We start from the raw sequence: 19260 nt of genomic DNA, 5'->3' as shown, positions 1-19260 counted from the left end.
GGCTGGCTCAGTTGGTAGAGCATACAACTCTTGATCTTGGAGCTATGAATTTGAGCCCCATGCGAGGTGTAGAGATTCCTTAAAAATAAAAAAAAATTAAAAATTAAAAATGTTTAAGTATCACTTACTGATTTATAAGCCACGATCTTTATAGACAAACTGGAGCCAATGGTCAGTGTGCAGGGCCAAGGGATCGAACGTTTCTCAATTTTCTTAAAGACACACAGTTGTCTCAGACTCTCACTTAAATAAAAAATAAACATATATGTAACTCTCACTTAGTAAATATATATTATATATACAATGAAAAAATATACATGTAACAAAAACAATTTTAAAACATTAACTTTGCTGGGTGCTGCAGTTAATTTTCCAGAATGAAAAGTGAGTTGTCATTGATCACTATGAGAGGAACAGCAAGGGATGGCAGGAAAATGACAATCACCAGTTGGGAGAGAGCCAGAATACAACTGAGTTGGCTTAGGAGGAAGAAGCTGAATTACATTACCGACAGGTGAAAAAGAACATCTCTATCTTCCCCTACTCAATCTTCTCTTTCAACTCAGCCCCTGGTTCTTAATGATTTTTTCAAGACCAAGGACATGCTGAAGATATGATAAAAGCACACTTATTAGAGTTTGCCCACAATTTAAAGGGATCACCAGCTCCCTGAAAACCATGGACTTAGATATAAGAACCCCTGGCTTCAGGATATTAAAGGGTGAGTCCCATCCCAAAGTATCACTGCTCATAACTCTCTAACTTATTACTTCATTCCAATCACCTTAAATAAAAGTACATATATATATATATACAATGGAGAGAGTTAAAGACCCTCCAGGGAATAAAGGAATTTAGTCCATATTTACTCTTAAGATAAAGCAGGTTAACTCCAAGTTCTCTACTGGATGGAGATGGGGAATTAGGAAGTAACAAACACAATGTAGAGGGCTACTTTATTTGAAACATAAATGAGGATCAATTCTATTTTTACCTGGTCCCTAATCAAACACAATAGATAAGATTATAGGAAATACTTGGAATTTGCTGTATTCACTAAGAAAGAAACCAGTGACCGAACACATTCAAAGCATATAATCCAGGGACGCCTGGGTGGCCCAGTCGGTTAAGCATCTGCCTTTGGCTCATGTTATGATCCCAGGGTCCTAGGACTGAGCCCCACATCCAGCTCCTCACTCACTGGGGAGCCTGCTTCTCCCCCTGCCTGCCACTCTCCCTGCTTGTACTTTCTCTCCCTCTCTCTCACAAATAAATAAAATCTTAAAAAGGGGGGGGCATATAATCCAGACCAAGATCAATTCCCTTGGCGCAAATGCAAAACAAATCTACAAAGAGGTAGAGAATTATCTGACATTATTCAGAGTTATGGACAAAGAGGTTTCAAAAGACTCCAATTTTCAGAAATAATCCATAACAAACAGTAGATATTCTACCTGGTACGCTACTTCCAGTCTATGATAATAAACAAACAAAGTTAATGATATTTCTTGGCTTTGGACTCTTGAGGAATGAAGGGGACTGAAACAAATCTAACATATCCATAGGACATTACTAGTTTGAGTCACATGTAAAACCACTGTCAGTTCTGAATTCAGTTCCAGGAGAATTTCTAAAAATTAGCATCTAATACATAACATCTGAGAACAAGTGGATCATTTCTGTAGTAGACCTGAATCTCCCCAAGCAGAAGTCTAGATGAGGACAAGTCTGGCCCAGGGCTGTCCAGTAAAACTTTCTGCAATGATAGAAATGTTCTATTTCTAACCATGCCTGTTCAAAAGGCTGCTGAGCACATGAAATGTGGCTAGAGTGACCAAGGGACTAAATTTTTAACTTTATTTAATTTTAATGTATTCAAATTTAAGTAGCCACATGTGGATAATGGCTGTTGTATCAAATCAAAGTATCTTCAAATTGTGAGGACAACACATGGTAATTTCCCTCCCAGCTATGAAATAGGAAAATAAACTTTTTAAACATTAATTTGTTTAGGCCTACAATTTCTATTTATCATGTAATGGTGAATTTCTTGGTTTAAGACCTATAGTCTGACATCAGAGCAAGCCACGTCCAAATCTGAAAGAAGGAAGTTAGAAGCGCATATCTGTACACAGTACAATAAGAACATGTGTTCTAATAAGAAACGTCACTTTACAGGATTCCTTACAGATTCCTTTTCCAACCCCTATGGAAACTACAATTCAATTTCTAAAATTCCCATTACCTACAGTTTTTCAAGGGTGTACGTATTTAGAAAATCAGGATTACCGTTTGTATTTCTTGTAATATATTAAAAATATTAAAACTTTAAAATTATGGCTGAGAAAAAATTGGGGTATGTATCACCTAACTACTCAAAAATATCTCAATTGCTGAACTTTTACTTCAATTTAGAACTTTGCTCAAAATGCCTATATTTTGTGTGTTTATTGATGAACAGGAATTAAGTAGTACTCTCCTGCAGAACATGAAGTTCCACAAGTGTTCTACTGCTACTTTTCCCAAGTCAGGCTCCTCAAACCTTCTTGGATTCTTAGCTCAGAATAAATCCATGTCCAATTCCAACCAAGAATACTAACATGGAGACTAACATAGTCTCTCCCATTGTCTCTAACTGAACGGTTGCAAAAGCAGTTTGCTTTACTGTTAAACAGTACTTCAGGGATTTCACATTTTAAAAATTGTTTTGCTTTTACAAAACCCACATATAAGATATAGATTATAAATTCATTATATTTTGGATGTTTTGTTTTGTTTTGTCTGAACAAACTATTTTCCGACCAGCCTGGGTGGCTCAGTGGATTAAGCCGCTGCCTTCGGCTCAGGTCATGATCTCAGGGTCCTGGGATCGAGCCCCGCATCGGGCTCTCTGCTCTGCAGGGAGCCTGCTTCCTCCTTTCTCTCTGCCTGCCTCTCTGCCTACTTGTGATCTCTCTCTCTGTCAAATAAATAAATAAAATCTTAAAAAAAAAAAAAAATTTTTTTTAAAAGGGTTTTAAAAAAAATAAAAAGTCTATTAGAGTTAAGTATGCTATCTCTTAAAACCTAAATCAGAGATTAAGAGGATACAATTTCAGATCTGAAACCACTTTTCAGAATTAGGAATGTATTTTGCAGGTGAATAAAAAGAAAGGGCCCAAGAACTGTGCCCCAAACTTGGCATAAAGGAGAAATCTACTATCTCATCTTTTACATTTTGACTTGTTAAATCTTTTGTAGTATCTATACATTTCCAAACTTCAAACACACTGTCCTGGAAATAAACCAGAAGTCTTGCTCTGACCACACAAACAGAAAAGGGGATGGGGGTTGGTACACTGTTTCTTCAATAAAAGTCAGAACATTTATTGAATAATGGCGGCTAATTCAAGAGTAGCTAATTAGGGAGCCCTGATCAAAAGAGAAATTTACATGGTCACGATTGAAAGTTGCAATCGATGTTTTCACTTCTCACCTGAAGGAGTAAATTTCATCTAGCCCATCTTCACCTTCTAAAGACATCATCACCTTTTTCACCATCCGAATACCTTCTTTTTGCTGCTCAGTAAGTCCTTTTAGAGGAAAGGAGGGTCCATGGTGGTCTGAGCGTGAGTTCCCATCTCCCCTGTCCCCAGTTCCATCCTCCTTGCCAACAGGGAAAGGCAAACTATCAAGAAAAAATCAGCAGTAGTTAAGAAGACAAGCTCTGAAGCCAAGAAATAAGCTGGGCTTCAATCCTGTGACTGTGGCTCACTAGCTATGAAAAAAAAGGGCATGTCGGTCGTCAGAGCTTTAAATTTCTCATCTATCAAATGGCACTTACTGAACTTAGTCAATATTCTATTAGTTTCAAGTGACTGAAGCCTTTTTGGTTTGCTAAAGGGGGGAATTCATTGGTTTACATCACCAAATCATTGGAAGTGCAGGGTTGCACATGCCTTAGGAGGACTGGACCTAGTCTCAACCACTTCAAGGACTACCTGACCCTCCCACTGTCTCCGTGTTGTCTCCATGTGCCTTCGTGCTGGCTTCACCCTCTGACTGGCTTTTTCCACATTGCCTCTGAGCACATTTGAGCACACACTGTTCAGCTCTACTACCAAAGAGGAATGGACTGAGTATCTAATGCTCTAGACATCAGTCATAAATTCAAACAAGCCAGGTAGCAGTGGTAGCCTAGGGACTAGAAGATGCTGGCTCTCAGCTGAGCCATGAGGTTAAAGTGTAGGAAGGACTGCTTCCTAGAAAAAGGTGGGCGCTATTCTAGGCAGACAAAAAGAATAATAAAAAAATAAAATAAAATAGCCCTTCACGATCCCTCAATGTTATTATGAAGAATTAAATGATAGAATGTGTACAAAATACTTAAAACTCAAATACATGTTACCTTTATTACTGGAGATCTAGCATTCCCATACAGAAATCACTTAATTGCTGGAAATAGGGAAAACCAATTTTGTTCTTGTACTCCACTCCAGTTGTTTGAAATGAGACTAAAACTAGATTGCGATTACCAGTCACAGAGATATTCAATAATCAATATACAAAATGAAAAATCAACCAACCAAACACATTTTATGGTAATACTGTATATGGCACTTTCTAAATGCTTTCATGTAAACAACCTCATTTAATCCTATTAAGTGAACAGACATTTCTATCTCCATGTCCTAAAAAGCAACTGAAGCTACAAAGGCGAACCAATTTGGCCAAGCCACACAGCCAGTGAGTGACACAGCAAACACTGTCCCCTGATCAAAAGATAAAGTTCTTTCCAAGGCAGCATATGACCTCACTCCCCCTGAAATCCAAAGAGCAGACTTTTCAGTTCACTCAGCGTCACCTACTGGTCACCCCCATGCAGATGGTTATTTTTAAGATAATTTCTTTACCATTTGATTTGCTGTAATTAAAATAGTGCTCCCTGTTTAAATGTTTTCTACATGCACTCCGCATGACAGGCACACATGTCCTATGTGACATACTGGATAAAGAGCCTCCAGGGAGCGGTGTATGGCACACAGGTTCTGTACCAGGCCATTGCTGTTCCTACCACAGTAACCTGAACAAAGAGGGAAATGAGATGAAAATCTAGAGTCGGGAGGCTCTCCTGGAAAAAGAAGTTACAGTAACAGTTCTTTCTACCCTGCTTTTGACCACACAGACACTTTCACAACAGCCAGTAGAAGAAACTAAAACAAGGTCCAAGGAATGAGCCTGCTCAGAACTCAGTGCTTCTTGGGCCTGTTCTGGAACGAGCAGTCATATCTGGGATACATCAAACAATAAAACCAGAAACTTCACTTTGTTATGCTGGAGATTTATAGCATAGGAATAAAGCGTAATGCCTAAGGAAAAAAATGCAACCGGTCAACTAAGCAGGGATAGACGACAAGGCTATATTCTTTCTTCGACACACTTTACAGTATCACTCAGACAAAAAAGCCCTTTCCAGTAACATTGACAGAAGTGCAGTAGGCTTCAACCATGTAAAGGCATCCTGAAATTATGAACAGGGAAGAGGAGCCAGGCAAGGCTTTTGAAGTACTGCAAAAACCTCAACTCAATACGAAGAGAAGTGTCACTTAAAAAGCACTTAATTTCTCTGAAGTACTATCTTAACAAGTATCAGTTTGATGGGTTACTCTGAACTATTTTTCTACAGTTCTACAGAAAGGAGATGCCCCTCTGCAGTCTTAAGAGGTACATACATGCAAGAGAGGTTAATTCCCCACGGCAGGCCTTTCAAAGAAGCCAAAGGCTTACCATTCGGAGCTGGAGGCTTCCCAGTATAGCTCTCAATCTGGAAAATGAGTGTCCCCAGAAGACTAATAAGTCAACATCGTATACCATCACTCCGCTTTCACCAAAAACAGGACAAGATAAGACAAGTTTCAAATGCAGCAGGAAGGATCAGTGTGGTAAAAACAAACAAAGAAACAAACAAACTTTCTTGTTAGGGACAGAAGATAAAGAAAGTAAATGCCTGGGGTGGGAAGGGGAGGTATTCAAGTTATTGGGCAAGGAGAGTTTCTGTCTTGCAATAAATGGTGAAATATTTTGTGAACCTCTTTTTTTTTTTAAGATTTTATTTATTTATTTATTTGACAGAGAGAGATCACAAGTAGGCAGAGAGGCAGGCAGAGTGAGAGAGAGGGAAGCAGGCTCCCTGCCGAGCAGAGAGCCCGATGCGGGACTCGACCCCAGGATCCTGAGATCATGACCTGAGCCGAAGGCAGCAGCTTAACCCACTGAGCTACCCAGGTGCCCCAACATTTTTTTTTTAAGAGAGAGAGAAAGTGTGTGCTAGTGCTGGATGGGGGTGGAGGGAGGGGCTGAGGGATGGAGTGAATCTTAAGCAGGCTCTAGGCTCAGCACAGAGCCCAGTGCAGGGCTAAACCTCACCACCCTGAGATCGTGATCTGAGCCGAAATCAAGAGTCAAAGGCTTAACTGACTGAGCCACACAGGCACCCCTTCTTTGAACATTTTTGCCTGGAATCTGCATACCCCATTTCTAAATACACAAAAGCAAATTACATTTTACATACATGTGCATATCCTTTAGATTTGAAAAAGACTTACAGATAAACATTCTATGCGTTTAAAATGATTCTCATGTTGAGATTTGTCTCTACCCTAAAAACAGCTACTCCCTGCAAAATAGAGTACTCTAGAGCTGTTGAACAAAAGAAACCACCAGTCTGGGAATTGTTTGGATAAAGTCCTCTACATAGGCAGGGGATAAACTGAATATCCTCAAGTTTCCTCAATTCTTTGAGTCCAAGAAGAGCCAACAAACAATCTGCTACTGAGCTAAATTCCCATTTCATTGTGACTTTCATCCCTTCATCACTAAAACTCAAGGGTTCCTGGAACAGCGGGTACTCTTGTGAACGTTTGCTGAAGTCAGTCATCTGACATATTTAGACTCTAAGCACAGAGAGACTCCTGGGAACCAAGCGCTCTAGAAAGGGGCCCCACTCCCTGTGTTATGGGAGTGCAGGACTGGTCTTCAGACATTATTCTCATGGTCTTACAAGAACTGCAGGGAGATGCCAAATTTCTTCAAGTTATGGATTATAACATCCAACTGATCTTTGCTGAATGGGCTGCTGAGGTCAGTGAACACTTCAATATGCCTCTTCTCAAACTTCTTTCCTCTAAAAGACAGAGTTATCACAATAAGAAATCATTCTCTTGAATTACTACCCACAAACTCCAATATACTTGGTAACCGAGCAGAAAGAGGCTAAGAAATTAATCTAGACAGTTAACAAATGTGATTACATTCTAGGATCCCACGTATCATTGATGCTCAGTTAAGTTCCTACTAACATATAATCAAGTAACTACAACCTACGAAACATATAATCAAAATTTTTGAGCAATATGGAAATATTAAATCCCCAATTTTCCAACTCTAACTTCAGTTAATGATGTGGTCACTGTGATTAGAAAGGATCCCTTTTTCCAGTCTCCACTTAGCCAAAATGTAAACAAGGAATTCTCCCAGTAACTACATCAGCCTTGCAAGGGTTCACTTTCCAAATACCCTGGTCAGATTCCACTCACAGGGCCGGGGGCAGGACTTTACACAAAATGTACAGAGACTGAAAAATGATAATACAAATCTAAGCCCCAGATTTTGTGCAAATGTTCTTCCTAACAGTCAAGGGGTGGGTGGGTGTGTGTATATTCAAAGACCCACATTTTAAAGGCACAGCAATTAAACAAGTAATAATTAAAATTTAATTAAAAACATTTTTTAATTTAAAAAAATTTTAATTTTTTTAATACTACAATTTAAAAAAATTTTTTTTTAATTTTTTAAATTCCAGTTAGTTAACATATGGTGTTATATTAGTTTCATGCATTTAATTCAGTAAGATTATGAACAATACCATCTAACATTTTTTTTAAAGTTCCCGGTAATTAACTTAAGTCAAATAAGGAAGGAACTTGAAATAAGTCAAACGTTTATTTCTCCCAGAGACATTCCCATCAACTATAGCCCTTCCTCTTTTTAAACTTAAAAAATAAAGGGCAAACTGGACCACTGAAATCTATCAAATGTTTTCTTAGCCACACAAACATGTGGCTTGATTACAATGAATCACACAATGCACAGAATATATCAACATGTAATTTTAGCTGAGAGGCTCATTTCCACCTCTCTTCAGTTGAGACACTTACACAGTTTCTTGTTGAATCACATCCATGCACACAATGAGTGCATCCAGGACTTGGCTAGTTAAGGGCAGAAAATACCACTAAAGAGTCCCTTTATCCCAAGAACACACAACTTCTTTCCAGTGAGGTTCACAGGGCTTGAAACTGTGGACTCTAGGCTGACTCTGTGATGATTTAAAAGTACTTGCCAAACTGCCCTTCTTCCAAAGTTTATTTCACTAACATATATTCACATATGTTATATATCAAAGGAAAAATAAAAATAAACCCAAAGGTAATCTACCATATTCCCAATTATGGAGACAAAAATTATGATGCCATTTTACTATCTCTAGAATCCATCTGTGGTGATTACAGTCTACTCTTAAAGATGAAGTGAGGTATAATTTAGCATTTGCAAGTCACTCAGCACAAGAACACCTCCCAGTGAGCAGGGATACCATTACTGTTTACAAAAGTAAGAGTAAGCCCTTAAAATCATAGCGTCTGTAGAAGAAATTACAAATCTCGGTTTAGGTATTATTTATCTATATATATGTTTAGATGATTTTTGCAACAAAAATACCCTCTGTCCAGGAAAGCATTGAGAACGCTACTGCTTTATTCTACTAATATATTCTCTGCATCCAAACATTTCTAACCATCACCACCACCAATCCCTCTACACATATCAATACACAAATATACCCACAGGTATCTTCCCCTTATGGTGCCTCCTAAGCCCCCAGTATCACTAACAGAGAGAAAGGGTAAGTGACTGGAGGGCCCAATCCAAACTGATTAATTTCACATTAAATCCTAACATACACCACCTCCATGTTCCTAGAGCCAAAAACATCCATATTCTCGAGCTGGGACTCTAGGGAGTCTCACCAAACTAGATTATGATTCCCCAGTTTAAAGGAAATGTCGTAAGAGTCTTCTCTGGCTGAAAAAGGATACAGTCAGCTTGTTGGGAACCTGGTTGGATTTTTCTTTCAATGTCCTCCAGCAAGTCAAAATCTGGCAGCATCAGGTGTCTGTGCACTGTGATGTTCTGATACTGATCCTTACCAGCAAGGGCATTCTCAGTGCCATCTGTACCAAAAAGGACTAAAGCAATTTCATCCCTGCTCTCAGCAAACACCTAGAAAAGAACGTTAAAAGGTTAAGAATCATTGAGTACCATTCGGAAGCCATTAGATACCTAACCTTCAGGGAGTAAGACAACCATACCTCCCTATGGCATGTCCCTTGGGTCACTGTCAACAACAGAACACTAGGCCAGATGGTCCACGGGATGATGATAGACAATTCCTAACCTCAAGAAGACTTTCACTGAGTATAGATACTATCATTCATTTCAACAGAATTTGGACATAGGGGAGTGGAAACGTAACTGCTCTTGGTGTCGTCCAGCCAAATCAGACTCTAATTCTCAATGAAAATTAATTATGGATAATTTGAAATTATTTTAATCTATCCTTCTGGAATGACGACTCAAGGTTTCAATTTTCCAGAGGATCAGAAAAATAACTGCTGGTCCATGTCCTGTATCCCAGCAATTTCACTCACTGGTATATATACCATAGAGAAATTCTTGCACATGTACTCAAGAAGAGAAGGACCCAAACATTCACTTCAAGAGAGTTCACTTGGACACTGTTCATAACAGGAGAGAAGTGGAAACAAACTAACCACCCATCCACAGAATGCAAAAACACACTACAGAATACTTATAGAACAAAATATACCTCAGTGAAAAAAATGAATAAATTTGTGCGTGTTTATCAGGATGAGTAAATCTTAAAAACATAAGGTTGAGAAAAAATAAATTGCCGAATTATATGTACCATATAAAAACATTACACACATTATGGAAAGTTTCATATGATACTAAATATTATTTATGAATATGCTTACATCCAAAAGTATAAAATATGCATAGTAATTACTGCAAATTCTGAGGAAAAGAGGAAAGGAGAGAACTGGGAAGGGATACACAGGGTGCTTCAAGTTTATCTGTAATTACTCTGTGTGTGTTTAAGATTTTATTTAATTATTTGAGAGAGAGAGCACACACGAGCAGGGAGAGGGCAGAGGAAGAAGCAGACTCCCCGCTGAGCAGGGACCCAACACAGAGCTTCATCCTAGCACCCCAGGATCATGACCTGAGCCGAGAAGCTTTAATGACTGAGCCAACCAGGGGCCCCTATTTGCAACTATTTTTAAGAAAAAAAGAAAAAGAAATCAATCAAATGTGGCAGAACTTAAGTAGTGTATAGTTATAGATAATGGAAAAATAGCTTTTCATTATATTATTCTCTGTATTTGCCTCTTTTATGAATCATTTCTTTTTAATTATTTTTATTTTATTTTTAAGATTTATTTATTTGAGAGAAAGAGAGACAAAGATAGTGGAAGAGATAGCGAGAGAGAGCAGGAATGGGGACAAGAGAGAGAAGCAGGGAGCCTGACTTGGGACTAAATCCCAGGATCCTGGGATCATGACCTGAGACAAAGGCAGACGCTTAACCAACTGAGCTACCCAGGCACCCTGAGACATTTCATAAGAAAATGTAAAAATAAAAAACAATGACACAAAAGGCAGTCCTGTTCCCACCTACCTAACCTAAGACTTTTCCATCAGTGGGAAGAATGCTGCATGGGAAGAGGATGGAATTCTATCATTCTTTATTGTTGTTTGGTCTGTTAAAGTACCCATATGCTAATAATTCCAGATACAATTCCCAGTTGCACCAAGCAGAAAAAAAAATCCTAGTTATTGAGGTTCAGACATGTCTGGCAATGGGGCAGCCCAGCTAGAATTCTACCTGTGTCCTGGACAAGACTTCATCCTAAAGCAAGGTAATCTTGCTCGGCAACAAAATCTCAGCCAGGAAAGGGAAGGAAATTTTGAATGCAGCATGAGACTGGCACCAGGTGCCGTTTCCCAGCCTTCCAGATTCAGACTCCCAAGGAAGAGGCAGAGCCAAAAAGAAAAACTGCAAGAAAGGCTTCTCTTAAAAAAAAAAATCTACGGGCATCTGGTTGGCTCAGTTGGTAGAGCACACAACTCTCCATCCCAAGGTTGTGAGTTCAAACCCCACATTGGGCAAGGAGCCTACTTAAAAAATAATAATAATGAATAAAAAATAAAATAAAAAACAAATTTAAAAAATCTACACATTGAGACATAGGACCATTACTTAAATGCAAATAACACAAATTACTAAAACTAGGAATGGGGTTAGAGGCATTCTCTTCTTGACACATTGAGGACTCCAGGTCATCAAAATTTGTGAAAATCAAAAAAGGTGACAGGTGGGATGTCATAGTGCTTAATGAAAAGGGCTGCAGCCAGAAGAACAACAGAGGTGTCCAGGAGGAGTAGGAGCTGCCAGTGAATAAGGCAGAACTTCATGGGCTTAGGAAAAGTAGTCGTCATACCAAGAAGAAGGGACAGAAATCAACAGGGGAGTCTCATTCACCCCCACCTCCCATTCCTAACCCCCTGAATGTGAGCTAGTCTTAGTGACTTACTTGGCTCCTAACAGCAGAAATGACTTTCTTGGATTTCTAAAGCTAGGTCATAAAAAGCCATATAGGCAGGTCTCTTGGAATAACTACTCTTAGAACCTTCCTTCTTAGAACCAACCACCACCCTGTAGGAATCCCAAGCTACATGGAAAGACCACATGTAAGGGTTCTGATGGACACCCCCAACTGAGCACATAGTCACCAGAAGATTTAACTTCTAGCCATGAGAGTGAGATGTCTTAGACATCCGGCTCAGTTTAGCCTTCAAGTGATTCAGCCCAGCCAACATCTGAATGCCCTTGCACAAGCGACCACAAGAAGGTAAACTGAGCCACCCAACCATCCCTTAAAACCAGGAGAGATAATTTAAAAAAAAAAAAAAAAAGTCGGGCGCCTGGGTGGCTCAGTGGATTGGGCCGCTGCCTTCGGCTCAGGTCATGATCTCAGGGTCCTGGGATCGAGCCCCGCATCGGGCTCTCTGCTCTACAGGGAGCCTGCTTCCTCCCCTCTCTCTGCCTGCCTCTCTGCCTACTTGTGATCTCTCTGTCAAATAAATAAATAAAATCTTTAAAAAAAAAAAAAAAGTAATTTAAGACATTAAGTTTTGGGATAACGTGTTATCAGCAAAAGGTAACTGGAATAGGCACAAAGTAGCTGAAGTACTTGTTTAAAATTACAAGGTTAGTAAACGTCATGATGGAGCAAACCCGGGCCGCCTGACTCTAGAGACTGTATTTGTAAACATTTTTACATTGCCTTGTTTCTGATAAAAAACTATAATATCTACTGGAGGAGCCAAAACAAAGGAAGAAAAAACGTCAGGCTCTAGTGGTAGTTGGACTTGCACATAAGTATACGTTAAAAAACTCCTCAAGACACTGAGGTTGAGGGTGCCTGGGTTGCTTAGTTAGTTAAGCATCTGACTCTTTATTTCACTTCAGGTCATGATCTCGGGATCCCCGTGCTGGGCCCTGTGCTCAGCATGGAGTCGGTTTGGGATTCTTCCTCTCCTTCTCCTGCTGCCCCTCCCCGGCTCATGTCCTCCCTCTAAAAAAAAAAAAATTGAAAAAATATAAAGTACCAAAAATACTGAGACTAGACATCATAAGCAGGCTGGTGTCTAGCGTTACTAAGTGGAGACAACAAGTGGTTAGAACAAGAGTTATAAGCTCAAGACCAGTCTGAAACTTACCTGTCGCTGCACAAACATGGTCATCACCTTCCTAGCTAGTTCAAATGGGGACTCTTCGCCGGGAAGGGAGTTACTCATGGCAGAGCCCACATCCATACACAGTACAACAGCTGCCTAGAAATAATGCCGCAGAGAGTGAGAGAAAAATGTTAATAATGGTCATTAAAAATGAAAAGAAAAGAAAAACAGGTTTGGCCTTTGCTTACTTCACCCAAAGAACCTGTCTGTACTCTAGGAGACTTAGAGAATACAGAACAGAGGGAGGGGAAGTGTTCTACTTAAAGAATGTATATAAGACATATAAATGTTTATGACAGCGAAACTTTAAATAGTCCTGTTTTTTGAAAAATAGAAAGCCAGGACAGGAGCACGCTCCAGGACGCTGCTGTTCCTCAGCCTGAGCCCAAAAATAAACCCAGAGGGAGCAAACCTAAAAACAACCTATAGGCCAGAGCTAAGTCCAGGGCAGCGGAGTCCAAAATACATCAGACTGTAGTTGATTTGCAGAGCCACAAGCATGAGAATAGATGCTTTATTCCTAAGCCTCTGATTTGGGGGTAGCTTGTTATGAAGAAGCATTTTTGTGGCGATAGGTGACGGCTACAACCTATACATATTGAAATGCTATACCCCATCAATTTGAATCAGTTCATAAACTGGGGTCTAAAATGAAGACTAAGACACCAAATATATCCTAGTAGAGGACAAAGACACACAAACAAATAATAACAGCAGAATATTCCATGACAGATGCATGCGGTGGGCACTGAGAAAGTACACAGGAGGGGCATCTACCCAAGAATGGTGGAGGGGATGGTACAGCAGATAAAGGAGGGGTAAGGAGGCAGAAAAGGCTTCAGGATGTGATCTTTGCGTAAGCCTTAAAGAAGAACAGGATTCAAACGTGAATATGGGGACTTACAGGTAGAGGGAACCATGGAGACGCCTAGTCATTAGACAGCAATTGCATACATAGGGACTAAAGGAATAGCGAAACAAACTAAAATAAAAGTTACATGCAAAATTTTACATTTGGCATCCAGAATTCAAATGAATATGAGTTGGAGGAGACCTGAACAAATGGCAACCCATGATTTCAGCGTGGATTATAACATGAGTCACCAATACGACATGGCTACAGCACTACATTCCCCACACCTATTTCATGTTTTTAGGTTGTATCAACAGTGTATTGAATTCAAAGAAGGAAAACCAAGAGTAGATTAGCAATCTGGAGATCTGAGATCCAGTCCCACCTTTATTACCAATTAGCCTTGAGTCCCTGGGTGACTGTCACTTAACCTCACTGTTAATTCCAGGCAGGAAGCAGTTGTTGGACTAGATGAGATCCATGGTTTTTTCCAGAGTTAATGTTCTTTGACAGTGAGTCTCACCTGTGCTTTGTACTAATCAGATCACAGGTGACAAAACCGTGAGCAATTCTGAGCACATCTTATGAAGATTAATTACAACAGAACATGAGGTACGCAGGTTAGAGAAGGCAATGTGAGGAACAATTTGAAAAAAAACTAGATATTTGAGTCAAGTGAGAAGATTTAGGGGAACATGATAGTTCCTCCCAAATATTTGGCAGCTGTGTTAGAAAAGGACTGGTCAGAGAGAATGAGATGGAATGGATCAACAGATGGAAGTTACAAGAAGACTAATATGACGCCATACAAAGGAGAAAAATAACATTAAGAAGTGATCAATGAAAGAACCACAGTCTTCTGAAGCAATGATCTCCTGACTCTAGAAGTGTCTGAAAAATCTGGGGTGCCTGGATGGCTCAGTCAGTTAAGCGTTCAACTCTTGGTTGATCTCAGCCTCATGAGTTCATGCCCCACATTGGGCTCTACACTAGGAATGGAGCCTACCTAATAAAAAAAAGTGGGGGTGGAAAATCTGGATGCGTTCCTATGAGAGAAGTTACAGATGATTTCTAAATTTGGTTATATCTCAAACAACACATGGAAAAGAAAGACGTCAAGTTTTTCCCTAGTTTACAAAGCATAGAACATAATGCATTAATACTAAGGGATTTCTGGAGTAAAGATAGTACGTTTGAAAAAAAGTGATAATAAACTACAAAATTCCTTTGCAAACGATAAGGTTTACACCCCACAGTTTCTATGCCCTGAGCATAAGAATCTTAAAAAATGTAAGAGTCCCAAAATATGTCGTCCATTTATCTAATATACCAGAAAACGGTTTTAACCAGAAAACTCTAAGTGAGAAGATTAAGTCTTTTTAGTCCAGAGAACTTTTTTTAAAAAAAGAAAACATTTTCAAACCAGAAAATTCTAAGTTAAAGAAATAAAAGTCCTTTACTAGGAATCAAGTAATCAAAAAATGGCCATCAAAGGGTTTTACCATATAGAACTTCTTTCTGGAAGCAGAAGAATGGTCTATGTGATACTTTTAAGTTCCTAACTGGCAGCATTAAGAAAACCAGGAAATGGAAACTGAGCAGCATAGCAACTCTTCATTTGCACAAGGAAACAATACAGGCTGTTAGAATTTTGCTCCAAGTCCACCAGCCATATACAGCTACGGCAATGTTTTCAGCAGCTGACAGGAGGAACAAAAAGGTAAGTAACATGAAATGTTCGTAATTGCTTTAATCAACATTTCCCAATGGGAGTCGTGGGGACTAGGGATCAGTTGCTGAAACATCTATCTTGCTTAACTATACCAGATGCCTACTAAAGGGCCTAGCCTTTGGATGTTTGGATGAACAAATAATTCTCTGGAACACAGTTCCCTCTAGTGATCATTCAGAGACAACCATCACTTTTTGTCTATACTGAAAAAATCATTTAAAAAATTCATCATAATGTATATTTATGAGGGTCATAGGTTCCTAGCAACACAGTAGGGGTCTGAAACGAGACAGCCTGGGTTCAAACCTCAATTCCATCTCTTAGGGACCGGATAACCTTGGGATAATCATTTCACTTTCTTTATGCCTCATTTTTCTCAACGGTAAACTGGGGATAATACTTCTCCCCTCATGGGCTTGTCGTGAGGATTACATGAAATAGGAAAAGCGTTTAGATCAGTGGCTCACAGAGCAAGCTTTCGATAAATGTGAAATATTAGATTATGATAGGGGTAATAACATGCCGCTTTACATTTTAAGATAACGTATTCTACTTACGGCCCCTCTCTGAAGTTTTACAAATCTGTAGGTAGGTGTCTACCAAGGCTAACTCTCATTCTCCTTTAGATTCTAAAAACCCAGGCTCAAAAGAAATGGAGGAGGTGGAGGAAGTAATGGAAGAGAAGGGTGGACCACGAGAGTAAGAAAGAAAGGAAGGCGGAGCGGGGAGAGTGGCGGGATAAGGAGGTGAAGAGGAAGTGAGAGGTTGGGAGGGCTAAGGAGGCGGAGTGAATGGGGAGTGGGCGAGGCTCAAATTCAGGTATCCGGACTCCAGATCCTCAGGTTGTCTCTGCGCGGCCGGCCCTCTGGACCCCGCCGTGGCCCGCCGTGATCCCACGATTCCTGTTCCCGAACCACCCTCTCCGGATCCCCTGCACCCGCAAGGCCCAAACCCACGCTCTCACTACCTTATTCCCGAACCGCGCCATGTTGGGTACGCGGGTACCGCGGCCGCCTCTTCCGGGCGGGAACCCGAAGCGCCGCTACTGAAGTCCGGCAGAGTCGGAGCCTGAGCGTCGTAAAAAGAGCCGCTTCCCACGGAACCTGGAAGGGGCGGGGAAACTGGGCGCCCTGAGCATGCGCAGTCCCTGCGTGTCCCAGCCACACTCCCACTCTCACCACCCCTCCCCGTAAGAGGTTTGTGGACCTTGAGTTTGCTTGAGTCTGTAAAACTAGATTAGAGCAATTGACTTCACGGAAACCGTTTCCGTTTCCTGGTGTTGAGACTCACCCCTGCAGCGTTTTGGGTCAGAGTTCTGGAGTTCGATTTCCTTGAGTATGAGTATGAATCCAGAAAGTCCCTTATCTTCTCTAAAAGCCTGTTTGTTTTTTTTCTGAAAAGGGAGAATAGAGGAAGGCTTCACAGATGCGACGGCATTGGAACCAACTGCCGAAAGAACAGTTTTCCAGGCAGTCAATAGTGGGATCAATTCCTTCCTTTGCAGAGGAAATGGAATGTGCACAGGCCACGAGGCACAGAACAACACCTGCGAAGGATCTATCTCCCAATAGTCTGAAGCGTCGCTAGTTTGGAAGGAAGGATATTAAGCATTAAGACTTAAGGATTTAATTTGGAAGGCCAGCCTAGGGAATGTTCTAGAGGTGGCGGTGATCAATCATAATGCCTGACGGGTTCGCTGGTTTAAAAAATGGTTGGGTTTTTTGAATGTGGGTAGGTGAGACCCAGACCCCAGTGCAAGAAAAAATTCTTGAGACGTCTTTGGTGCAAAAAGGTGAATTTATTAAAGCACGGGGTCAGAACCTGTGGCCAGAAAGAGCTGCCCTGGGATTGTGACAGGTGACTGATTACATATACTTTCAAGTTGGGAGGGGACTAGGAGTAGCATAAGTCTCTAAAGAATTTTGGAAGCAAGGTTTCCAGGACCTTGAAAGGGTTAGCTAGTGTTAGGAAAAGGTCATTTATTACAGTTTAGTAAGCCCTCAGTCCTGAAACCCTACAGATGTATATTGGTGCTTGGGGGATGATTGCAAACATGTATCATTTAACATATGAAAAATCCCTTTTAGAAACTTCCTTTGTCTTTACCCTTCCTCCCACCTTAAAAGTGTGTAATGAATAGCTCCTCACAATGCCTGGACAACTCTTTCTACCACAGGTACTTTCCCCAGGGTTTAATAAAAACACCATCTTGGGGCAGCTGGGTAGCTAAGTTGATTAAGCATCTGTCTGCCTTAGGCTTCAGTCGTGATCCCAGGGTGGTGGGATCCAGCCTGGTGTTGGGCTCCTTGCTCAGCAGGGAGTCTGCTTCTCCCTCTCCCACTGCCTGCTGCTCCCACTGCTTGTGCTCTGTGTGTGTGTGTGTGTGTGTGTGTGTGTGTGTGTGAAATAAAAATCTTTTAAAAAAATATGGCTGTGAGGGTGATCTGGCTACGACTGTGGAGGCCCAAGAAAAACAAGGCTGTACCCACCTTGAGTCTAGCCCTGACATGAGTACAGACATCTTGACAAAGCAAAAGCTGGCACCTTGCACCCCCCTCTCCATCCGCTCCCCTCCCCTCGGCAGTATGTGTGACCAAATAGTTAACTTGCAGAAATCACAATCCTGCAAGACAGGAGTCTCCCACCGTTTATAAATGTCCCAATGCAAAATCTCACTAACAAGGACGCTTGATAGGAGGAATGTGACATTCCACCAGGAAACTCCCAACTGTCTTCACGTTAGTGTCTCATTAGAGGGAAAAACAGCCTTGGCTTGATAATAACTAGGCCTCGGGCGCCTGGGTGGCTCAGGTCATGATCTCAGGGTCCTGGGATCGAGTCCCGCATTGGGCTCTCTGCTCAGCAGGGAGCCTGCTTCCCTCTCTCTCTCTCTGCCTGCCTCTCTATCTACTTGTGATCTCTTTCTGTCAAATAAATAAATAAAATCTTAAAAAAAAAGATAATAACTAAGCCTCGAATATCCTGACAGTCTTCTTCACCCTGACAGCCCTTCTGAACACCCCTTTTGTCCTCACCCACTGCTGAGTCCACCCCTATTCTGCCTTTAAAAATTCTGACTGTAATCTGGTTTGGGGTCCAAGTCCCTACTCCGCTGCGTCGGGTATACTTGGGCCCAAGCTTAAGCTTGTCAAATAAACCCTCATGTGATTGCATCGGTGTTGGCTCCTTGGTGGTCTCTCAGACGTGAAAACTCGGGCATAACAATGACATCTGTCACCCCATTGATCGCCAGGGTTGATTCAGCTGATCTGGCTGGCTAGGCAGGTATCCCCTTCCTCCCTCACCACTCCACGTGCCTGCCTCCCAAAGTTGCCTGCTCAGCTGAAGAGGATGACCTTTCCAGATGCAAGAGAGGACCATTCTTCGGTCAAGGGTGTACAAGGAGCTGTGCTCCTTTGCTAGAACCTCCCAAAAAGCTCTCAGAGTCCATTTGTAGTAGAACGTAGGGTAGTCAAGCTTCTAAGACTCCAGACATAGCCAAATGAGGTGCTGTATGTGGCAGACTGCCTTTCTTAAAAAATAATTAATTCATTAACTAATTAAAAATTTAAAGAAGTAAGCACCATCTGTGTGGGGGGGGGGAGGGAGGAAGAGAGAGGAGGGAGGGAGGAACAGAGAGAGAGGAAGAGAATCTTAAGCAAGCTCCATGCCTAACGCAGAGCTTGATCTCACCTCCCCAAGATCAGGACCTGAGCTGAAATCAAGAGTCAGACACCAAACCAACAGCCATGCA

At 41.0% G+C, this 19260-nt stretch overlaps 1 protein-coding gene across 2 annotated transcripts in view; it reads right to left on the bottom strand.

Moving 5' to 3' along the window:
• XRCC5 (X-ray repair cross complementing 5) overlaps positions 1 to 16614 on the bottom strand; it is an 88559-nt gene extending 71945 nt beyond the window's left edge. The window contains exons 1-7 of one of the 2 annotated variants that reach the window (XM_046019567.1): positions 16474 to 16614; positions 12904 to 13017; positions 9135 to 9318; positions 8196 to 8244; positions 7040 to 7162; positions 3476 to 3667; positions 129 to 243 (exon numbers count right to left, since the gene is read on the bottom strand). In XM_046019567.1, the coding sequence (XP_045875523.1) occupies positions 129 to 243; positions 3476 to 3667; positions 7040 to 7162; positions 8196 to 8244; positions 9135 to 9318; positions 12904 to 13017; positions 16474 to 16494 (798 nt within the window). In that variant the 5' untranslated portion in view covers positions 16495 to 16614. The remainder of the gene's footprint in view (positions 1 to 128; positions 244 to 3475; positions 3668 to 7039; positions 7163 to 8195; positions 8245 to 9134; positions 9319 to 12903; positions 13018 to 16473) is intronic. The other variant, XM_046019568.1, reaches the window with a different exon arrangement.
• Positions 16615 to 19260: the final 2646 nt, after the last annotated feature.

The sequence above is a fragment of the Meles meles genome, chromosome 9 (assembly GCF_922984935.1).
Source record: "Meles meles chromosome 9, mMelMel3.1 paternal haplotype, whole genome shotgun sequence".
Classification (NCBI taxonomy): Eukaryota; Metazoa; Chordata; class Mammalia; order Carnivora; family Mustelidae; genus Meles; species Meles meles.
The sequence above is the reverse complement of the archived record's forward strand: the minus strand, read 5'-3'. Positions and strand labels throughout refer to the sequence as shown.